The 20549-nt window shown below is 43.1% G+C and overlaps 1 protein-coding gene across 3 annotated transcripts in view; it reads right to left on the bottom strand.

The window, feature by feature from the left end:
* Positions 1–20549, bottom strand: part of ZNF704 (zinc finger protein 704) — a 205085-nt gene that overhangs the window by 31042 nt on the left and 153494 nt on the right. For all 3 annotated transcript variants that reach the window (XR_012901351.1, XM_075920471.1, XM_075920470.1), the window contains one exon: positions 3328–3431. Coding sequence is in view for 2 of the 3 variants with exons in the window: in XM_075920471.1 (XP_075776586.1) it covers positions 3328–3431 (104 nt within the window). In the remaining variant the exon portion in view is untranslated. The remainder of the gene's footprint in view (positions 1–3327; positions 3432–20549) is intronic.

Genomic DNA, 20549 nt, shown 5'->3' with positions numbered 1-20549 from the left:
ATGTGCCCTGGGGTAAGGGACCTTCCCCACCTCACCCCCACATACCATACCTAGCATTATCTTGTGTGGTTATCAAGTAAATAATATAATTCAGTATATTAAATGAGCGACTGGTATTTTTCCATAGCTGACAATACCTGCATTAGTTTCCTGTTACTCACAAACTCCTCTTCACCTTTTTAACACACAAGTCTCTTTCTCAGTGGTAGTACTGGCTCAAGAATTATTTCCTTCAGTCCTTACCAAAAGCCTAACCCACTGAAGTCAATAAAGTCTTTCCACTGACTGACTACCATGGGCTTTAGATCAGTACTTAAAGCACAAACCATTATTAAAAATACTCACTGCTCACAACACAGGGCCCAGTCCTGCAAACACTAAGCTCATGTATGATTATACTCACTTCAGTAGTCCCATAACCACTCATTTGAAAAGTTACTTACATCGTCAAGTGTTTGCGGGATTGTGGTCAGAGTGCAAAATGTGGGCAAATTAGTGTGCTCCACCTTTCCTTTTGAAAAAATCCTACAAATAATTAGCCTATTGCTGATGAAGCATAACATAAAACATAATACAAAACTCTTTTTGTTTGTGGTTACAACCCTTCAGAATTCTTGTGTTTCTCTCCTTTTTTAAATTTTGTTAAATGATTTGCAATTCATGACAAAGCCAACCAGCACATCTGGTATCAATTTGTGAATTTAGCACAAGAAGGAAACATGCTTTCAAATGTAATTTTCTGACACATTTAAGCCAGTGCTTTGTGTTCTCTGGTATTACAGTTTCCCTTTACCTCAGTTACATGGAGACTTAATCAAGAATATTTTTTAAAAAGTAATATATAAAAAAATGACAATGAGGTTGACAAGAAAAGAAAACAGTCCCAGAGGGCCTGATTTTCATTTACATTAATACATTTGGCTGTGTAAAGAAGGCTTTTAAGAGGTATAATTGTAATTTACTTCCCTTTAAGGCCCCTTTACATTGCAAGAATGGCAACAAGGTGGCTAACTATAAATGAGAATCATACTCAATATTAATGATTTGTGGAGGGAAAGTAGCAATTTATACAGAGGTAAATCCAGAGCAATTTTACTGTAGAGCAAAATCTAACCTAAATATTCTCTCTCAACCTTTTTTTTTTAAATTGCTAAGTAAAATATAAGCTTCCTTACAGTGCTAGTTTCTTCCTATTTCGGAAAAAAATGTCCATATATAATCAATGATAGCAACATATCTTAGCAGGGCTCGCCGAACTGTGGCGAGCCCCGCTCGCCAACCGCACTGTCCGGTGATCTGCGCAGATCGTTCTGTGCATGTGCAGATCGCCTGAACCCGGCTCTTCCGGGTTGCAATCTACTTGCCACGGGCGAGTAGATTGTATTATTTGTCGAGCCCTGTATATTAGTATATTCCAGCAATATTAAAAGATACAGTGCCAAAAGCAAAATCACTGCAAACTGCACGGAAACTTTTCAAAGACACCACAATACAAGCTCAACTAAAATATATACACCAAATTAAAAAACACAGGAAGAGAACCAACATGACTTAACCAAATACAAGAAGCAGTGAGATAAAAAGGCATCATTTAAAAAGTGGAAGCTAAATCCTAGTGGCTACGTCTATACTTCAGGCTTTTTGCGCAAGAACGGCCATTTACAGTAAATTTACAGTAAAGCGTCGGAACAGAGGGCTTCTTGCGCAAGAGTTATTCTTCTCCCCATGAGGAATAAGCCCTCTTGTGCAAGAGCTCTTGCGCAAGAAGGCAGTGTGGATGGGCACCAGGGGTTTCTTGCACAAAATGGCCATCAGCTTTCTTGTGCAAGAGAGTGTCCACACTTCCACAGATGCTCTTGCACAAAAGCACATCTCTTGAGCAAAAGTACATGGCAGTGTGGACACGCTCTTGTCCAAGACCTTTTGCGCAAAACAGTTCTTGCACAAGAAGCCTGCAGTGTAGACGTAGCCAGTGAGTAAAGTAGAAAGGGGCATAAGCTCTGTCAAATGAAGTGTAAAAATATAATTAGGGACACCAAAAAGGAATCTGAAGAACAGCTAGGCAAAAATTCAAAAAATAATAGTACTTTTTAAAGTGCATCAGAGGCAGGGAGCCACTGAACAACTGAGATGCACATGGAGCACTCATGGATGATAAGGTCATTGTGGAGAAACTAAATGAATTCTTTGCATCATTTTTCACAGCTGAGGATATGAGGGGGATGACGAGTCGCAGTCAGGTGTCCTGTCACCTCAGGGCAGGGGCAAGCCATGCTCGGAGCTCCAGGAAGGTGGCCTTCCGCATGTGGATTTCCTGGAGCTACTGCTGGTCACCCACCACTGCATGACAATGCGGTTCCACCAATCGGAACTGGTCTCCCTCTGCCAGAAGCAGCATTTCACGGTGTGCAGGAGATTGAGGGTCATTAGCAGCAGCACGAGTGCCAGGACCATGTCATGCTGAAGCAGCACGTGGGCTGTTTAGATGAACTGTGTCATGAGGTGCAGCACAAGGCCCATGAGCCTGGCACTGTTTTGCAGCAGCTCCAGCGCCATGTTGTAAGTACTATGGTGTCTGCAAGGGCCACCGGCTCACACAGCATGAGTTTGGTGTCCCGTGAGGGGTTAAGGCAGTGTAGAAGTAGCATGTGAGACATGGCTGAAGAGAGGAGCCCCGATCAGCAAGTGTTTCAGCTAGCCTCAGCAAGCAGCCACAGGAAGTGTCTGCTCTCCTGGTGCCCTCACTGGTGTGCCTCTGAGGGTTTTAAATGAAATGCAGGCTCCAATCAGTGTGGATGTGCTATTTCAAAATAATTCTGTGCTATTTTGATACTGCCTTTTATTGTGGCTGTGCTATTTCAAAGTTATTATTTCAAAATAGTTTCTTAGTGTAGATGTAACCCACACACCTAGTGTGCGGTTACTGAGCAATGCAAGTGGTACCAAGACCACAGCAACAGTTAAGATCAAGAGACCTCTACAGCATGGGATGGGAACCAGCTGGCTTTTAGTTCAGAAGGTAGAGGCTCCTATATTCTGCTTCAGAGGCACACGGTTCAAATCCGCCTGGTGGCAGTTACATAGACATGCAGCTCCTCTAGCTCCCCTAGTAGATAATTACAGTGGGTATAAAAGAGAACTGGGCAGCTGTTTTTCTTTTCCAGTTGCATTGCTACTACCGGGGCAGGTATTGGTACTTTATCCATACTATATTTATTGAGGTTTGATAAGTTCCTGCCACAAAATGGAAAAGTAACATTCAGATTCTCAGCATAATGCTACTGCTTCTTACACCCCCTCCCCAAAAGTAGTATATTGTAAGTTTACCATTGGGTCGTATAGGAGGGCTGCGAACCAAAGGGCTGGTAGATAAACTGGTTAGTACCATAGCTGCTGTCACTTTATCCATGTCCAGTTCTTCTGAAGATTTTCTGAAACAAAAAAGGGAAAGGAAAGCAGAAAATATGTCAGTAAACCTTTGATTCTTGCAGAAGTTTCATGGTAGGCCTAGTCAACAGGACAGTAGAACACAGCAACAAAACTACTGAAGCAGAGAAACAGAAAAGAACCAGATCTGAAAGTTTGTGTCAATCACCTACTGTTTGCTAAAGGTGACTACCTTTAGCAAATCAGCCCAAATCAAAGGGAAAAATCCTGGAAATTGTATGAAAGATGTTGTGAACCTCTCTGTCTCTTTGTTAGCACAGTGAGGCCCCAGGATTTCAACTACTCATGTGCGTAAGTGCTTTTCTGGATTTAGGCCTAAAGAAGCAAAGTAGGGCAGGTAAAATAAGCACTTTTGGCAGAGTAACAAGATATCTGGAAGCATTCTTTAATTTCAAAGCTAAAACTGAGTGAGAAAGGACAGATTTTATTTTGGTTACTTCTACTTCTAGGGTTGCCAGATGGTTTCAACAAAAATACCGGACACACTTGCCATTACATCACTATCTATATTACATCTTATTTAGAAAATACCAGACATTTATATTTTCTCAATTTGTTTCCTGAACAGAAAGCTCAAATACTGGACTGTCTGGTTCAAAACTGGACACCTGGCAACCCTATCTACTTCTATTAAAAAACAACAAATGGTCTTGCAGCATCTTCGAGACTAACACAAATGTAGATGGTATATATTTTTTTTAATCTCGAAGGTGCTGCAGGACCATTCATTGTTTTTAAGTTTATTCACTTACAGAATAACACAGCTAATGCTCTGACATTAAATTCTAGTTATTTACTTTTAGCCTCTTTGAAAGTACAGTAAATTTCTATCAATCAGTTTTACAAGCCAATTACTGTAAAGACATACACGTTACATTACAGAACACACCCACCAATTCTGTAACCATCTGTTTTAAAATAAAAATCTTTGAAAATCAGGGGCTAGATTGAGCTATAGAATGATCTGTAGCTCAAGGACACATAGGGGATGGTATATCTACCAGGACAGGTGTTGTGACATAACTAAGATGCCTGCAGTGAACAAGCATCTTCCCCAAAATTGGGTAAATCTTGCTGCAGCAGGGAGAATGAGGACAGCTGATTCAATAGAGTCTCAAGCAACTATATTCAGGGAGTTTTGCATGTAGTCTGAACTTCAATGTACAGCTGCCCTCTGCCTGGCAGAACTTCTGAATAAGCAGCAATGCAAACACTGCCTGAGGCACAGTGTCCCCCTGCTGGTTCCACCAGGCATGGTTTAGCTGCACTAGCAGGGATGAATCAAGCAAGCATCCTAGAACAGACATTCAGGGCAGAGCTCTCGTTCCATTTTTGTGACTGTAAGAGTAGCTCTCTTTATACTACTGTATATTTTAAATAGCATTTCTACGTACAGTCTGCCAAACTACTCCATGAGACAATCAGGAAAATGGAAATGTATTGGAAACCAATTTCTGAAAAGAGACCGCACCAAAACAAAACCACTGAATATCGCTAGCTGTGAATTCAGCTGTCACAGAGGAACTCTATCAAAAAGCAGGGAGAGAAAACTCACATGTAGGTGAGAGAACCCCACAAATTCACATTAATGAACAAATGCCAATGACTGCACTTAACAAATCATCCAGCAAGTGCGCACACATTAAAAAACATTTAAGAATCACAAAATGCACTTTGATCATTGAACTTGCCAATTATGAATTCCTATTGTTTATAGGTAAACATGAGTAAATCTACTGGCCATTCATTTTTAAAATAATGAATTCACTACAAGACCCAAGAACATAAGAATGGCCATACTGGGTAAGACCAAAGGTCCATCTAGCCCAGTATCCTGTCTGCTGATAGTGACCAATATCAGATGCCCCAGAGGGAGGGATAACAACAGGTAATTCTCACACGATCCCTTCCCTGTCACCCACCTCCAGAGAAAAAGAGGCTAGGGATACCATTCCTACGCATCCTAGCTAATAGCCACTGATGGACCTAACCTCCACGAATCTATTTAGCTCTTTTTTGAACCCTGCTAGAGTTCTAGCCTTCACCACATCCTCTGGCAAGGAGTTCCACAGATTGACTGTGCGCTGAGTGAAGAAAAACTTCCTTTTGCTCGTTTTAAACCTGCTGCCTGTTAATTTCATTTGGTGACCCTCTAGTTCTTATATTGTGGGAATAAGTAAATAATTTTTCCTTATTCACTTTTTCCATACCAGTCATGATTTTATAGACCTCTATCATATCCCCCCCTTACTCTCCTCTTTTCTAAGCTGAAAAGTCCAAGTCTTTTTAATCTCTATTCATATGGGACCCCTAATAATTTTTTATTGCCCTTTTTGGAACCTTTTCTAATGCCAATATATCTTTTTGGAGACGAGGCGACCACATCTGTATGCAGTATTCAAGATGTGGGCGTACCATGGTTTTATATACAGACAATAAGATATTTTCTCTCTTACTCTCTATCCCTTTTTTAAGGACTCAGAACATTCTATTTGCTTTTTTGACTGCCACTGCACAAAGGATAGGGCTACACTGTGTTGGGGAGGGGAAGCTTCAGAAGAAGGTATGCAAATTGTGCTCACATTTGCATATCTTCTTCCGATTCTTTTTCTGGAAGAGGCTTTTCCAATATTTGGCCTGTCTACATGGGGCCAAATGTTGGAAAAACCTCCTCTTTCGGAAGCCCCCTTATTCCTTGTAAAACGAGGTTTACGGGGGCTTCCAAAAGAGGTTTCTTTTTTCCAACATTTGACCCCGTGTAGATGGGCCAAATATCGGAAAAGCCTAATCCAGAAAAAGAATTGGAAGAAGATATGCAAATGCAAGTGCAATTTGCATACCTTCTTCCAAAACCCCACCCCCACCCCACAGTGTAGCCCTACCCTGAGTGGATGTTTTCAGAGAACTATCCACAATGGCTTCAAGATCTCTCTCGAGTAGTTGTAGCCAAATTAGTCCCCATCATATTGTATATGTAGATGGAATTATTTTTTCCAATGTGCATTACTTTACATTTATCAACATTAAATTTCATTTGTCATTTTCTTGTCCAGTAACTTAGTTTTGTGAGATCTTTTTGAAACTCTTCAAAATCTGCTTTGGTGTTAACTATCTTGAGCAGTTTGGTATCATCTGCAAATTTTGCCACCTCACTATTTACCCCTTTCTCTAGATCATTTATAAGTAAGCTGAATAGGATGGGTTCCAGGACAGACCCTTGGGGGACCCCACTAGTTATATATCTCTACTCGGAAAACTTAGCATTTATTCCTACCCCTTTGTTTCCTGTCTTTTAACCAGTTATCAATCGACAAAAGGACCTTCCCTCTTATCCCATGACAACTTACTTTATATAAGAGCCTTTCATGAGGTGGCTATCAAATGCTTTCTGGAAATCTAGGTACACTATATCCACTGGATCTTCCTTGTCCTCATGTTTGTTGACCCCCTCCAACAACTCTAGAAGATTAGCAAGGCATGATTTCCCTTTACAGGAACCATGTTGGCTTTCCTCCAACAAATTATATTCATCCATGTGTCTGACAATTTTATTCTTTACTACAGTTTCAATTAATTTGCCCAGTACTGACATTAGACTTAGTGGTCTATAATTGCCAGGATCACCTCTAGAGCCCTTGCTATCATATTTTTTTTCTGGGATGCTGGGGGAGAGAATATTAACTTTTATGTGAATTTGAAAGTGTGCAGATCAACGAGATTCAACTGTATATTTAAAAAGAGAATAATTCTCTGTGTTTTAGATTGTAACGATTGTCCAACAAGTAGTTAAAGTCATTTCATCCTGCAGCTGTCAGTAAGAATAGTGACAGTATGTCAGGGGTGGGGAACCTCAGGCCCAGGGGCCAGATGCAGCCCCCGACTTGCCTGGATCTGGCCCCTGAGGCTCATGGTTCCCCCAGCGTTGGGGAGCCCACACTGGAGCTCCAGTCTCCTGCTGCCCCATCGCAGGGCTGGAGCACCCAAAATCTGCTAAGATGGGCCTCCATAGGCAAGAGGAATATGGGGAGTGTCTTTCTTCATGTCAGTAAAGGGCCACATGAGAGAAGGTGTGGCTTTTTCCCCCCTTCTTACTTGTGTGTGGCACCTGACTGATTTTTCTGTGGGTGCCCTTGACCCAAAACAGGTTCTCCACCCCTGGTCTATGCCTATACTTTTGACATAACTATTTTTTTAGGGTGCATTTTGGTTTGGGGATTTTACAGTTATTACTATACTAGCAAGAGTCCTGGAGTCAATACAGTTTTAAGAATGTTTTAAAGAGCATTATAGCCAGTATAGGTTACTTCATTCTCCCAACTGGAGTAAGCTATATCAGCAAAAAGTGCAAAACTTATGGGTGAGTCATGACTAAGGGGTAGTTGTCAATGTGACTTCTGTTTCCATGGGCTTCAAAGTCCTGGAAACACAAAAAACGAGATGATGGTACATCAAATGCCCTGCTTTCCAATCCCCCCCCCCTTTTTTTTAATTTTGGAAAGAGACCAGTGCTTATCTGTGCTCTGTTTGGCAGCCAAAAAGAGGGTGCTGTTGAACTTTTCACAAGGAAATGGGTTGGAATTGGTATTTGGTCCAAAAGGTTGCTGCTGTTACGTGTTTCCCCATCTATAAAATGGAAATGGGAATATATACCTCTTGGAGATCTTGTCAGACATAATGAATATTTGCAAAGTGTTTTAACATTTTCAAATGAACAGTGCATTACAAGTGCAAAGTTGCACTACCCGTTCTATCAGTCTACTGTTTCCACGCAACATGTAGCTCATGGCAGTTGCTTGTGAAGAACTGTGATCTTTTGATTAAAAAAAAGTATTAAATACTATAGTGACTCTATTGCAGTTTAAGCGCTGAGTGATCAACGGGCTGTTACAGGCTTTGACATATTAAAAATATGATTCACATTAACCATGAATCTTTGCATATTATTGCAACCGCTATAAAAATGCACTTTCTAAAGGAGAAAGAATCTCAAATGTACACAGAGTACACGTGCACCACAATAAAAAAAAGGGTGTTGTGGTTTTTCAATCAATTATTACTTGTATCTGCTCAGCTTTCTAACATTGAAGAATCAGTAAACGTAGCTTAAGTGTGGTTGTTTTCTAGAATGGCTGCAGAAGCCTAAAGTAATTGCAACTACATCAAAAAAGCAATTCCTCTTCTGTCTTGGGCAAAGTGCTGTACCATAAGAATCCATATTCTTATTTTCTAAAATATTATGAATCCATTAAACAGACTGCATTAAAATTGTATTAGGTTACAGACAGCCTAGCAGCTCAAAACATCTGCAAGTAAATGAGCTGATCTTGCTAGCTGTTGGTCAAGAAAAGTAAAAATTAAGCTGCAGGCCAAGAAAAAATTAGCTAGAGACATACAGGGAGTGATCCATACAAGTACTGTTTGATAAGAGCTGTTATGGTCTGCAATAAAGCAAAGGGGAAACAAATGTGCTTTCAGAGATTTAATATGGACATCAGTACAGAACTGGGTTTACAGCATGTGAGCTAAATGTAGGATTACAATTTTGCATAACTAAGAGAAGCACCACTATTTTAACATAAAAGAACTACATAATAGCAACATGTGTGAGTTCTCTAAGTCTGGAAATCAATCCAGTCATTATTGTTAGTGGCTAGTTGTCAAACTACGGCTCTCCAAGCTAACCCTGCAATTGTCAAGTTTAGACTCACTTGTAGAATGGATATTCTCGGCTACAGCATCCATCCTCTTGTTATTTAGATTAGCTGTTCTACGCACAGTCATTAAAAATTAGTTACAGAGAAAAATCTCTATAATGAAATCTGCAAGATACTTTTGCAAAAGTTACATATTTGAACAAAGAAACAAGCAGGAGAGCCCCTCGAGGACGTTTCCAACTCCTTTTGGCCAAAATGACAGATTTTACTATTCAAATGCTTGAGATATCTTCCCCAGTTTGATGTGTCTTATTCTTTTGCGGTCTATCAGTGGATGAGGAGAGTTATTATGTAAAAATACACCAGTGTAAGTTATTCAAATGCTATCTCAATGGTGCCTGATTTTGTAACAGTTTAAAAATGATATGGTGCCCCTAATGGTTAATTAGTGACAGGATAAGAGATGGATTTACAAATCTGACTCCAACATTCTTAAATGGAGAATATATTTGACAGGAGAGTCCAGGAGAAGCCAATTTGCAACAAATGAGGGTATTTCTCCTCTAGCCACATTAATAGTGCAAGCAGCTGCACCCTTAAGGGTACATTCTTGTATGAATAAAACCAGTGGGACTCTGAAAATACAGTGTAGTTCTATAGCAATGACTACAAAATCCAAACAAATTTAATACAGAATGTAAGGCTTTTTTCAGCCACTTTGCAGAGTTTTATAGTAGATAAATAATTCTCCATAGCAGGGATTGCAAAACCTATAGAAAGATTATTGTTGGTAATTAAACATGGTGGATAAAAATTAATGATTTTAAAAGATAAAAAATTTTTTTTAATTTAAATCAAATGTTTTTGGGTTCTTTTAAATAATCAATAAAATACTAAATTTCTCACTTCAAATAAGAGTTACAATTAACTGTCATCACAAACATGCTACATTGTACAGGGGCAATAATTTTGGAAGGGGGGGCCACTTCACAAATTTGGAAGGGGGGCTGTGGGCTGACCCAGAAGGGGCGGAGCCTCAGGTGGAAGGAGTGCGGTTGAGAACTACCCTGCTGGGAGCTTTGCTAGGCCTGGGGTCCCTGCCCCCTGACTTCTGGCCAATGGAAGGGACTTGGAGCAGATGGGAAGGTGCTGGGAGCTAGCCTCCTCACAGAGTTTTCTGGGGTGGAGGCTTAGAGTTTACATAACAAGAACAAATCATGTCAAACCAATCTAATAGCTTTCTTTGATAGGATAACGAGTTTTGTGGATAAGGGAGAAGCTGTGGATGTGGTATACCTAGACTTTAGTAAGGCGTTTGATACGGTCTTGCATGATATTCTTATCAATAAACTAGGCAAATACAACTTAGATGGGACTACTATAAGGTGGGTGCATAACTGGCTGGGTAACTGTACTCAGAGAGTAGTTATTAATGGTTCACAATCCTGCTGGAAAGGCATAACAAGTGGGGTTCCGCAGGGGTCTGTTTTGGGACCGGCTCTCTTCAATATCTTCATCAATGATTTAGATATATGCATAGAAAGTATGCTTATTAAGTTTGCAGATGATACCAAGCTGGGAGTGGTTGCGACTAATCTGGAGAATAGGGTCATAATTCAGAATGATCTGGACAAATTGGAGAAATGGTCTGAGGTAAACAGGATGAAGTTTAATAAAGACAAATGCAAAGTGCTCCACTAAGGAAGGAACAACCAGTTTCACACATACAGAATGGGAAGCGACTGTCTAGGAAGGAGCATGGCAGGAAGGGATGTAAGGGTTATAGTGGACCACAAGCTGAATATGAGTCAGCAGTGTGATGCTGTGGCAAAAAAAGCAAACATGATTCTGGGATGCATTAACTGGTGTGTTGTGAGCAAGACACGAGAAATCATTTTTCTGCTCTACTCTGTGCTAGTTAGGCCTTAGTTGGAGTATTGTGTCCAGTTCTGGGCACCGCATTTCAACAAGGATGTGGAGAAATTGGAGAGGGTCCAGAGAAGAGCAACAAGAATGATTAAAGGTCTAGAGAACATGACCTATGAAGGAAGGCTGGAAGAATTAGGTTTGTTTAGTTTAGAAAAGAGAAGTTTGAGGGGGTACATGATAGCAGTTTTCAGGTATCTAAAAGGGTGTCATAACAAAGAGGGAGAAAACTTGTTCATCTTGGCCTCTGAGGATAGAACAAGAAGCAATGGGCTTATACTGCAACAAGAGAGGTTTAGGTTGGACATTAGAAAAAAGTTCCTAACCGTCAGGGTAGTCAAACACTGGAATAAATTGCCCCGGGAGATTGTGGAATCTCCATCTCTGGAGATAATCAAGAGTAGGTTAGATAACTGTCTATCAGAGATGGTCTAGACAGTATTTGGTCCTGCCATGAGTCCCTTCCAGTCCTAGTATTCTATGATTCTATGGCTGGCAGCTCCTGGCCCCGCTGCTAACCTGTTGCCTGGCAGCCCCCTCGTGCCTCTCAGGCAGCTCCCAGAAAACAGGCCAGTGGGACTGAGAGCTGCAAGCCCTTTCAATTGCTTCTGTTAAAAAGGCTTGTGCCTGCCGGGTAGCTGCCAGGCTACGCAGCCGCCCAGCAAGCATGAGCTCTTTAAATAGAAGCAGTTGAAAGGGTTCACATGTCTCCAGCTCCCAGGCAATGTGCTAGGGCAGGGGTCAGCAACCTTTCAGAGGTGGAGTGCTGAGGTTTGACTTATTCGCCTCTATGTACGGGTCCAAGTGTCGGTGATACTTTATAATGTCAATAATAGTCCTACTTACATAAGGTGACCAGAATTTGAAAATGTGCAAGGAGGACACGGAGTCAACAAAAAAAAAAACATACTAGTATATTAGGGTTGCCAGATGGTCTCCCAAAAAATACCGGGCAGCCGGTATTTTCTGATCGAGAAAAAAAAAAAAGGAACGCGGTTTTTTTTTGGCAAAGTAGGACAAGAAGGACAAAGGAGGACAAAAGGAGGACATAATTATTGGGGAGGACAAGCCCCTCAAAAAGGCGTCTGGTCAGCTTAACTTACAGCAACTTCATTAATAAATAAATTAAGATGCAGATCTTACCGTTTAGTGCAGGGGCCAGCAACCTTTCAGAAGTGGCGTACTGAGATTTAACTTATTCATGGATCTCTATGCCGGGGGAAAGAGAGGGGAGAGGACGCAAGGGCAGGCTGAGTATGGTGACTATTTTCTGAACCAGCTAGTGAGAACGGTTTAATTTAAATCATGAAACAGATTAAGCGTTTTAACTTTCTCGTGTTAGTTTATCGAACTTCATTTTAAATAAAGTAAAATATTATGTCCACTACAAAAGGCTCAGCCTCACTGGATGAGGGGAAGGAAAGGGGCGGTGGGAGGGAGGGGCAGGGGGCTGAGGTTCAGGCTTTCTATAGACCATATTACTTTTCTGGGGTTCTGGAGTTAGTGGATTTTATTGACCTCCTTAGGCTCTGGGGTAGGACAAAAATGAGGGTTACAGTGCATGAGACAGGGCTGCCAGCAAGTAGGATAGGGATGGGTGCAGGATCTGGGAGGGAAGTGAGGTGCAGAAGCAGGCTGGGAGTAGGGTGTCTGGCCAGGGTGAGGGAGCAGGAGCAAGGGAGGGTGCAGTGTGTGGCCAGGAGAGAGGGTGCAGTAACATGGGAGGGTGTCGGAGGAAGCTGGGGCTGCCAGGTCTTGAGGGGGAGAGGGAAGTGAGGGGATTGGGATGAGGGGGGGTCTGGTCATGAGGGGGGACCTTACCTGGCTCTGTGCCCCCTTGCAGCAATGGCTGTGGCCATGCGGTCCGGGGATGGACCCTGAGGCCAGAGGCATTGCTACTGTGGCCACATGGTCCAGGCCAGTCCCGGAGGTCGGAGGCACCACTGGCGTAGCCACACAACCCTGTACTGTGTGGCAATGGCGCCTCCAGGGCCATCCCTGGACCATGTGGCTGTGGTGTCTCCAGTCCCTGCTGAGGTGCCGCTGAGGAGCCTCAGCCCCAGCCCCAGCGCTGCCTCCTCCCACCGCAGCTTAGCCTGCTGCAAGGAGGAGGGAGCGCTCTACAGCGGCTACGTGGGGGAGGAAAGGCGGGCTGAGCTCCCTCCCCCATGCTGCTGAAAATCGGCATAAGTGGCACATAGGTTGTCGAACACTGTGCTAGGAACTGCCTCCTCAGGTGGGATCAAAGCCCTAAGTGGGCCAGATCAAGCCCACTGAGAGACTTTGCTCACCCCTGTGCTACATCTACACTTACAGTTTCATAAAAATGTGCTGATGCCTGTAGTCTGTCCAGCCTAACTACTAGCTCTTCTTGAAAGTTCTGGGGTTCCAATTTCTGTTTCTTAGCAGACTAACGTGCAAAGACAGACACAGGCTGGATAGGATAGTTTTTGTTCTGAGCTTATGTGGTGGTGGACCTGGATCAAGCACAGCAAAGGAGAGGCTTTGTCTACATTGCAGGGTTTTTGCAAGAGATCTTCTGCAAAAACTTCTTGGGAAAAAGCATGTCCAGACCTCAAAAGTGCATCACAAAAGCGATGTGCTTTTGCGCAAGAGAACATCCATACTGCAAGAAAGCGCTGATTGCCATTAACAGAATGGCCATTAGACCACCTGTGCTTTTTCTGATAGGTTCTTTTTGCGCAAGAAACCCCTGCAGAGCATCCATACATGCCTTTTTGCGCAAGAGGTGTAGTGCAAAAAGGAGTTATTCCTCATGGGGAGAGGAATAACTCTACCGGCAAAAGCCCTCTGTCCTGTTGATTTACTGTAGTTTTTTTTTTCTGGCACAAAAACGCGCTTGAGGTGTGGACGCTTTGCCAGTTTTTGTGCAACACCTCCCTGTTTTTGCGCAAAACCCTTGCAGTATAGATATACCCAGAGAGAATATACAGGCAGTCCCCGAGTTACGCGGATCCGACTTATGTCGGATCCGCAGTTACGAATGGGGCGTTCCTCTCCCTGGTCTCCAGCAGACCAGGGAGAGGAAGCAAAGCGGCGGAACACGTGGGCAGCGGACAGGGCTGTCCGCTGCCCACGCGCTCCGCGGCTTGGCTCTGCCTTGCCTCCCCCCCCTCCCCCTGGTCTGCAGACCAGGGGGACGGGGGGGGGGGCAAAGCAGAGCCAAGCCGCGGAGCGCCCGGCCAGCTGACAGCCCAGACGCGTCCGGGCTGTCAGCTGATCGCGCGCTCCGCGGCTTGGCTCTGCTTTGCCCCCCCCCCCCTCGCCCTGGTCTGCAGACCGGGGGGGGGGGGGGGGCAAAGCAGAGCCAAGCCGCGGAGCGCGCGATCAGCTGACAGCTGTCAGCTGGCCACGTCCTCCGCGGCTTGGCTCTGCTTTGCCCCCCCCCCCCATCCTCCTGGTCTGCAGACGGGGGGGGGGGGCAAAGCAGAGCAAAGCCGCGGAGCACACGGGCAGCGGACAGCCCAGACGCGTCTGGGCTGTCCGCTGCCCGCGTGTTCCGCGGCTTTGCTCCCCGTCCCTCTGGTCTGCAGACCAGGGGGACGGGGAACAAAGCAGAGCAAAGCCACGGAGCCCGAGGGCAGCAGGACAGCCACGGCGCGTCTGGGCTGTCCCGCTGCCCCCGTGCTCCATGGCTTTGCTCCGGACACCTGTGGTATGGCAGCTGGGGCGCTGCCAGTTGGTCCCGTAGCACCGCTGTGGGCGCTACTGGACCAACCGGGCAGCACCCCAGCTGTTCTGCCCCAGGCGTCCTGATTCAGCCACTGCTGGTCAGATTCAGCAGCGGCTGAATCAGGACGCCTGGGACAGAGCAGCTTGGGTGCTGCTGGGTTGGTCCAGTAGCGCCGAGGAGCGGCGGTGCTACTGGACCAACCCAGCAGCACCCCAGCTGCTCTGCCCCAGGCGTCCCCAAGTCAGCCGCTGCTGAAACTGACCAGTGGCTGACTACAGGAAGCCCCTGCCCTGGGCTTCCTGGAATCAGCCGCAGCAGCTGACTTGGGGATGCCTGGGGTTCTTAAGTTGAATCTGTACGTAAGTCGGAACTGGCGTCCAGATTCAGCCGCTGTTGAAACTGATCAGTTTCAGCAGCGGCTGAATCTGGATGCCAGTTCCGACTTACATACAGATTCAACTTAAGAACAAACCTACACTCCCTATCTTGTACGTAACCCGGGGACTGCCTGTATATAAGAAAGGATGGAGACAGCATAGAAAGGAACAGTGGTTTGGACTGGAAAAAAAAAAAAAAAGAAGACATTATTCAGCGCACACACAGATTCCTACACTGTCCCCCCGCCTCTCATACACTTTTGCCACAGAAAAACTGTCATAGCTTCCGGGCATAAGGAAGACCTTATCCGGGAATATTTTGAAGAAATTTATTCTCTGGATGAAAAAGGAAAACTTGTAAAGTGTAAGCAGTTCAAGAAGGAAAACTGCTTATTGGGAGATAATTATGTCAATGAAGATGTGGATTTGGCTCAGTGGATCAACTACAGGTTAAACCTCTTTAGTCTGACACACCAGGGACGTGACCAGAGACGAACCAGAGAATTTTCCGAATCACGGGAGGTCAATATTGACTAGCAGCATTATAAACCCTTCCACTGCTTATTGGGCTCTTAGAAGACATTCAGGGGTAAATTAGAGCTAAATAACAGCACAGAACACTAAGAGCCAGGTCTCTGGCTGTAAACAAACTTTATGGGACTGCAGAAAACTTGGACACACACATGATTAAGTGGACATCTGGCTAACTAAAATCATGCTGGACCTTGGATGTTGCCGGACCAGAGAATGCTGGATTAAAGAGGTTCAACCTGTAGTTAGTAACTTAAATAATTCACTTTGCAGTGTAGCATTCATCAAGACTCAATGCCTTTTAGTGTAAGTGTGATTTGACAAATAAATTCCCAACCTGTTTGCTGTGATGGGTGTTGCTAAAAAGAGAGTTTAGTTTAGCTAATCCTTACGGTTTATTTAATTAGTTAACTAAATCTGTCACTCGTATACAACACAAAAAAGCTGCAGTAAGAGAAATCTAGAATTGCCAGTTGCCATTGAATGTAATTTTCTTATGCTATATTACATAATACATGCTCCTTATTTTGGAACATCATGGCCATAGACTAGAATGGTGATGCCATATATCTATTCCCTATTTTACTTCAGCATAACTCAGTTTTTCCAAAGGAACCCCATTCTATACTTATTTTCTCATAAACCAGAAGTGTCAATGAGTTCAGTGGAGCTTAGTCCAAAATTAAATGCACTCTAAGCACAGTCAGTCTTAGCTTTTTGAGTAACTTGATTTATATCAAAGATTTTGTTTTAGTGATTTTAAATTGTGATTTAAATCAGCACACCCAGTTATTAAATGCCACAGTATTTTTCTACATAGATCTCCATTTCCCATCTCCCACTCTACTATCTCCTCCCCGCCCCCTTGGCCAGTTGATAATATACAGCTTTCAGCCACTCTTTCCTCCAAGCCAGCTGTGATACTTGTCAGGGTCCTCCACTGGATTCTTGTCCTTTTTTCAGCTCCAATGGGACACAATTCATACCTTATTGCTAATGGAATATTAATATTTCCATTTGAATTTCTGGGGGATTTCTCCCACTATGGTATTAGGCTGCCATTGGCTCAGGTCTGCTAGTGCAGAAAAGGCACACTAGCATGGACAGGACTGTGTTTTCTAGATTGCAAGCAGTGGAAAAATCCTCAGACAAGTCTACTGTAGGTAAAATCTTCATGTACACAAAGTCCCTCATGAGCATTGATCCTTAATACTGATTGCTAAGGCCCAATTCTCTTCCTGTATAAGTCAAAGGGAATGCCAAACTCACTTAAATGGGAACAGGACTGAGCCCTAAGTCTCACTCAGCCATGTACAAGACGCAATACCGTAAAATCTCGACTATAATGCGCACCTATGCATAATGCGCACCTACCTTTTAAACATGAGAATTCGGGCATAAACTGAGCTCCTATCTATAATGTGCACCCCGACTTTGCCGTATTTTGTCTTGCTGTATTTTGTTTTGTCTTGACTTGTCTTTTTGTATTGCTGGGTAATCACGTGTGCATGAGTAAACAGTGCACAGCATTTCCATGCTCTCTTTGGGATGCCATGAGTTGTCGGCGATCTTACACGACTGCTGAAAAATGTAAAGTTATTAGCCTTGCTGAGGCTCATGGCAACAGAGCTGCCAGCCGTGAATTTGATGGCATAGCAGAGTCTAACATTCGGCTTTGGAGATGGCAGAAAGAGTGCCTGCAAGCGCTGCCTCGGATAAAGATGGCTGAGCGAAGTAAAAGCGCTGCATATCCTGAGTTGGAGGCCAAGCTGGTTGAATGAATTGCTGAGTGTAGACAGCAAGGCGGAGGTGTTAGCATTGTGGAGGTTAGAATGAAGGCTTTGACCATTGCCAAAACTTGCACTAACACAGCCGGGTTTAAAGCTTCGCATGGCTGGGGCAATTGGTTCATGAATCGCCATAGCCTATCGGTCCGACACCGAACAACTATAGCACAGAAGCTACCCATGGACTCAGACACCAAGCTACTACAGTTCCAAAAGTTTATCATAAAACTACGCAAGCAGCACTGCTACGACCTTTCATTAATTGGTAACGCAGATCAGACACCATTACATTTCGATAATCCCTACAACAGAACACTTGAAATGAAAGGTGCGAAGACCGTTTCCATTGCTACCATAGGCCATGAAAAGTCTAGGTTTACCGTAATGCTTGCTTGCATGGCCGACGGAATGAAGCTGCCTCCTTATATTGCGTTCAAGCACAAGACAATGCCAAAGAATGTTATATTCCCAAACACTGTTCACATGCGTGTTCACCCTAAAGGCTGGATTGACGAAGCTTTAATGCTTGATTGGCTACAGACAGTTTGGGCGAAGCAGCCAGGTGGACTTATGAGAAAGTGGTCTCTAATAGTTTTGGATGTATTTCGGTGTCATCGTATGCCATCTGTCAAGAAAAGGCTTCAGCAGGACAAAACAGACTTGGCAATTATTCCTGGTGGAACAACCAAAATGTTGCAGCCGCTTGACATGACAATTAACAAGCCAATGAACGATGCACTATGCAGGAAATGAAACACATGGTTGTTGGAAGATGAACATACATCCACCTGCAGTACATGTATGCGAACACCGACGCTGCAAGATGTTACCCAGTGGATAGCAGATGTTGGGGTTGAACTTGATCCCGCTATCATAAGGAAGGGGTTTCTGAAATGCAGCATCTCTAATGCTATGGATGGCAGCGAGGATGATGCCCTGTGGATGGATCCGAGCGACGATGAATCGTCTGAGGGAGAATTACCGGTATGCGAAGATGACAATGATTTGTATTACCTGGATGAAGATGTCGAGGGCTATACCCCAGAAGATATTGCTCGTCTGTTCAAGGAAGATTCTAACAAATGCAAATTCGAGGGCTTCGAAGATGAGTAGAAGATCAATTAACATACGGTATTTGCTTGTTTGCACTGCAGTGTTGATTTCATTTGTTTAACTTACCTTTCTGAAACTGTGTATTTAGTTGCTTGTCGATGCTAATAAAAATCAACTTAACTTCTGGTGTCCAGTGATTAATTAAGTGGCGTGGAACCGCCAAATGAAAACTTTGAAAAAAGACTTCTATGGATAATGTGCACCCTACTTTGACGTTAAAAAAACGGGAAAAAAAGTGTGTACTATACTCGCAACTTTACGGTATATTAAAAATAATTAAAAGAGGACAGTAAATCAGCCTGTTCAGGTAACAGGCTAGATAATAGATAGTCCTTTGGATTCACATAAATGAACACAGAGAAAAGTTGGAGCTGTAATGCCCACTTTTTATTTATTCTATTTACTTGAAAAGCTGACTCAATAAACATGTTTTGCTTTTGAAACAGCCATGACTTATCAGTAAAGCTAATTATATGAAGAACACCCAAAGGCAACTACAGAAGCTGAAATAGGAACAAGACACAGTGCACTTTAAAACAGAGTGATCAAATGAATGGGTAATTCTTTTAAAGGTTAGGCCTGGGCAAATGTTCAATATAAAAAGGAATAATAAAATATGCTGTCACTGAAATGATGTCTATGTGCCATAGCATCTATCCTTAAAGCAACTTGTTAATGTGAAAAAGCAATTAATTAAGATAATAATAGTTGACTAAGGCTCAGTAGCACACTGAAGTTAGAGATGGGCACATAAAAAAAACAGCCAATAATAATTTATGATTTTTATACTAACTCTCTGCATTTTTATTTTTCTCTTCCCCACTCTCTGCCCCATTTATATTTGCTTTCTGTTGCTTTTGTAGCAACTGAGTTTGTTCACAGACATGTTCGTCTTAAGCGGATAGCTTATACTGCTGATTTTTCAGAAAGGGAATTGGAAAAAAATCTGGTTGGGCCACTCACTACATGGTCCAAGATTTACTGTGCAATATGATTACCCAGACACTTCTGTATTAACAGCAGAAAGGAGATGGGTGGGTGGGTAGGGGAGGCGGGGAGGTTTCTAGCACAGCTGAGGAAATGCACCAGGAACAGGTTGAAGGGCAACAGGCAGTAAGAAGCAGAGGTGATAAACTTAACAGTAACAAGCCACCAAGTACAGATGGCATCCACCCAAGAGTTCTGAAGGAACTCAAATGTGAAATGGGAGAATTACTAACTGATGTAATCATTTAAATCAGTTTCTGTACCAAATGATTGGAAGATAGCTAATGTGATGCTGGTTTTTAAAAAGGGGTCAAGAGGCCATCCTTGCAATTACAGCTAAGTAAGCTCAACTTCAGTAGCGGGCAAACTGGCTGGAACTATAGAATTATCAGACACACAGATGAAGATGACTGTTGGGGAAGAGTCACCATAGTTTCTGTGAAGGGAAAGCCTCATTAATCTACTAGAATTCTTTGAGGGGGTCAACAAAATTTCCAGAAAACCTTTGACAAAGCCCCCTCACAAAAAGCTCTTAAGCAAAGTAAGCTGTCATGGAATAAGAAGAAAAGTTCTTCCATGGATTGATAACTGGTTAAAAGATAGAAAACATAAGATAGGAAAAGTGGTCAGTTTTCAGTTGTTCTACTGGATCTGTACTAGGATAAATACTATTCAATATTTTTATAAATAAGCCTGGAAAAAGGCGTAAACAGGTGGCACATTTTGCAGACAAAGCAAAACTAACCAAGATTCTTTATGTCCAAAGCAGACTGCAAAGTTACAAAGGGATCTCACACAACTGGATAACTGGGCTACAAAATGGCAGATGAAATCCAATGCCGATAAATGTAAAGTAATGCACACTGGGAAAAATAATACCAACTATACATATAAAATGATAGGGTCTAAATTAATTGTTACCAGTCAAGAAAGAGATCTTGGTGTCACTGTGGATAGTTCTCTGAAAACATCCACTCAACATTCACCAGCAATAAAAAAGCAAAGAGAATGTTGGGAATAATTAAGAAAGATA

The sequence above is a fragment of the Pelodiscus sinensis genome, chromosome 2, assembly GCF_049634645.1.
Source record: "Pelodiscus sinensis isolate JC-2024 chromosome 2, ASM4963464v1, whole genome shotgun sequence".
Classification (NCBI taxonomy): domain Eukaryota; kingdom Metazoa; phylum Chordata; order Testudines; family Trionychidae; genus Pelodiscus; species Pelodiscus sinensis.
The sequence above is the reverse complement of the archived record's forward strand: the minus strand, read 5'-3'. Positions and strand labels throughout refer to the sequence as shown.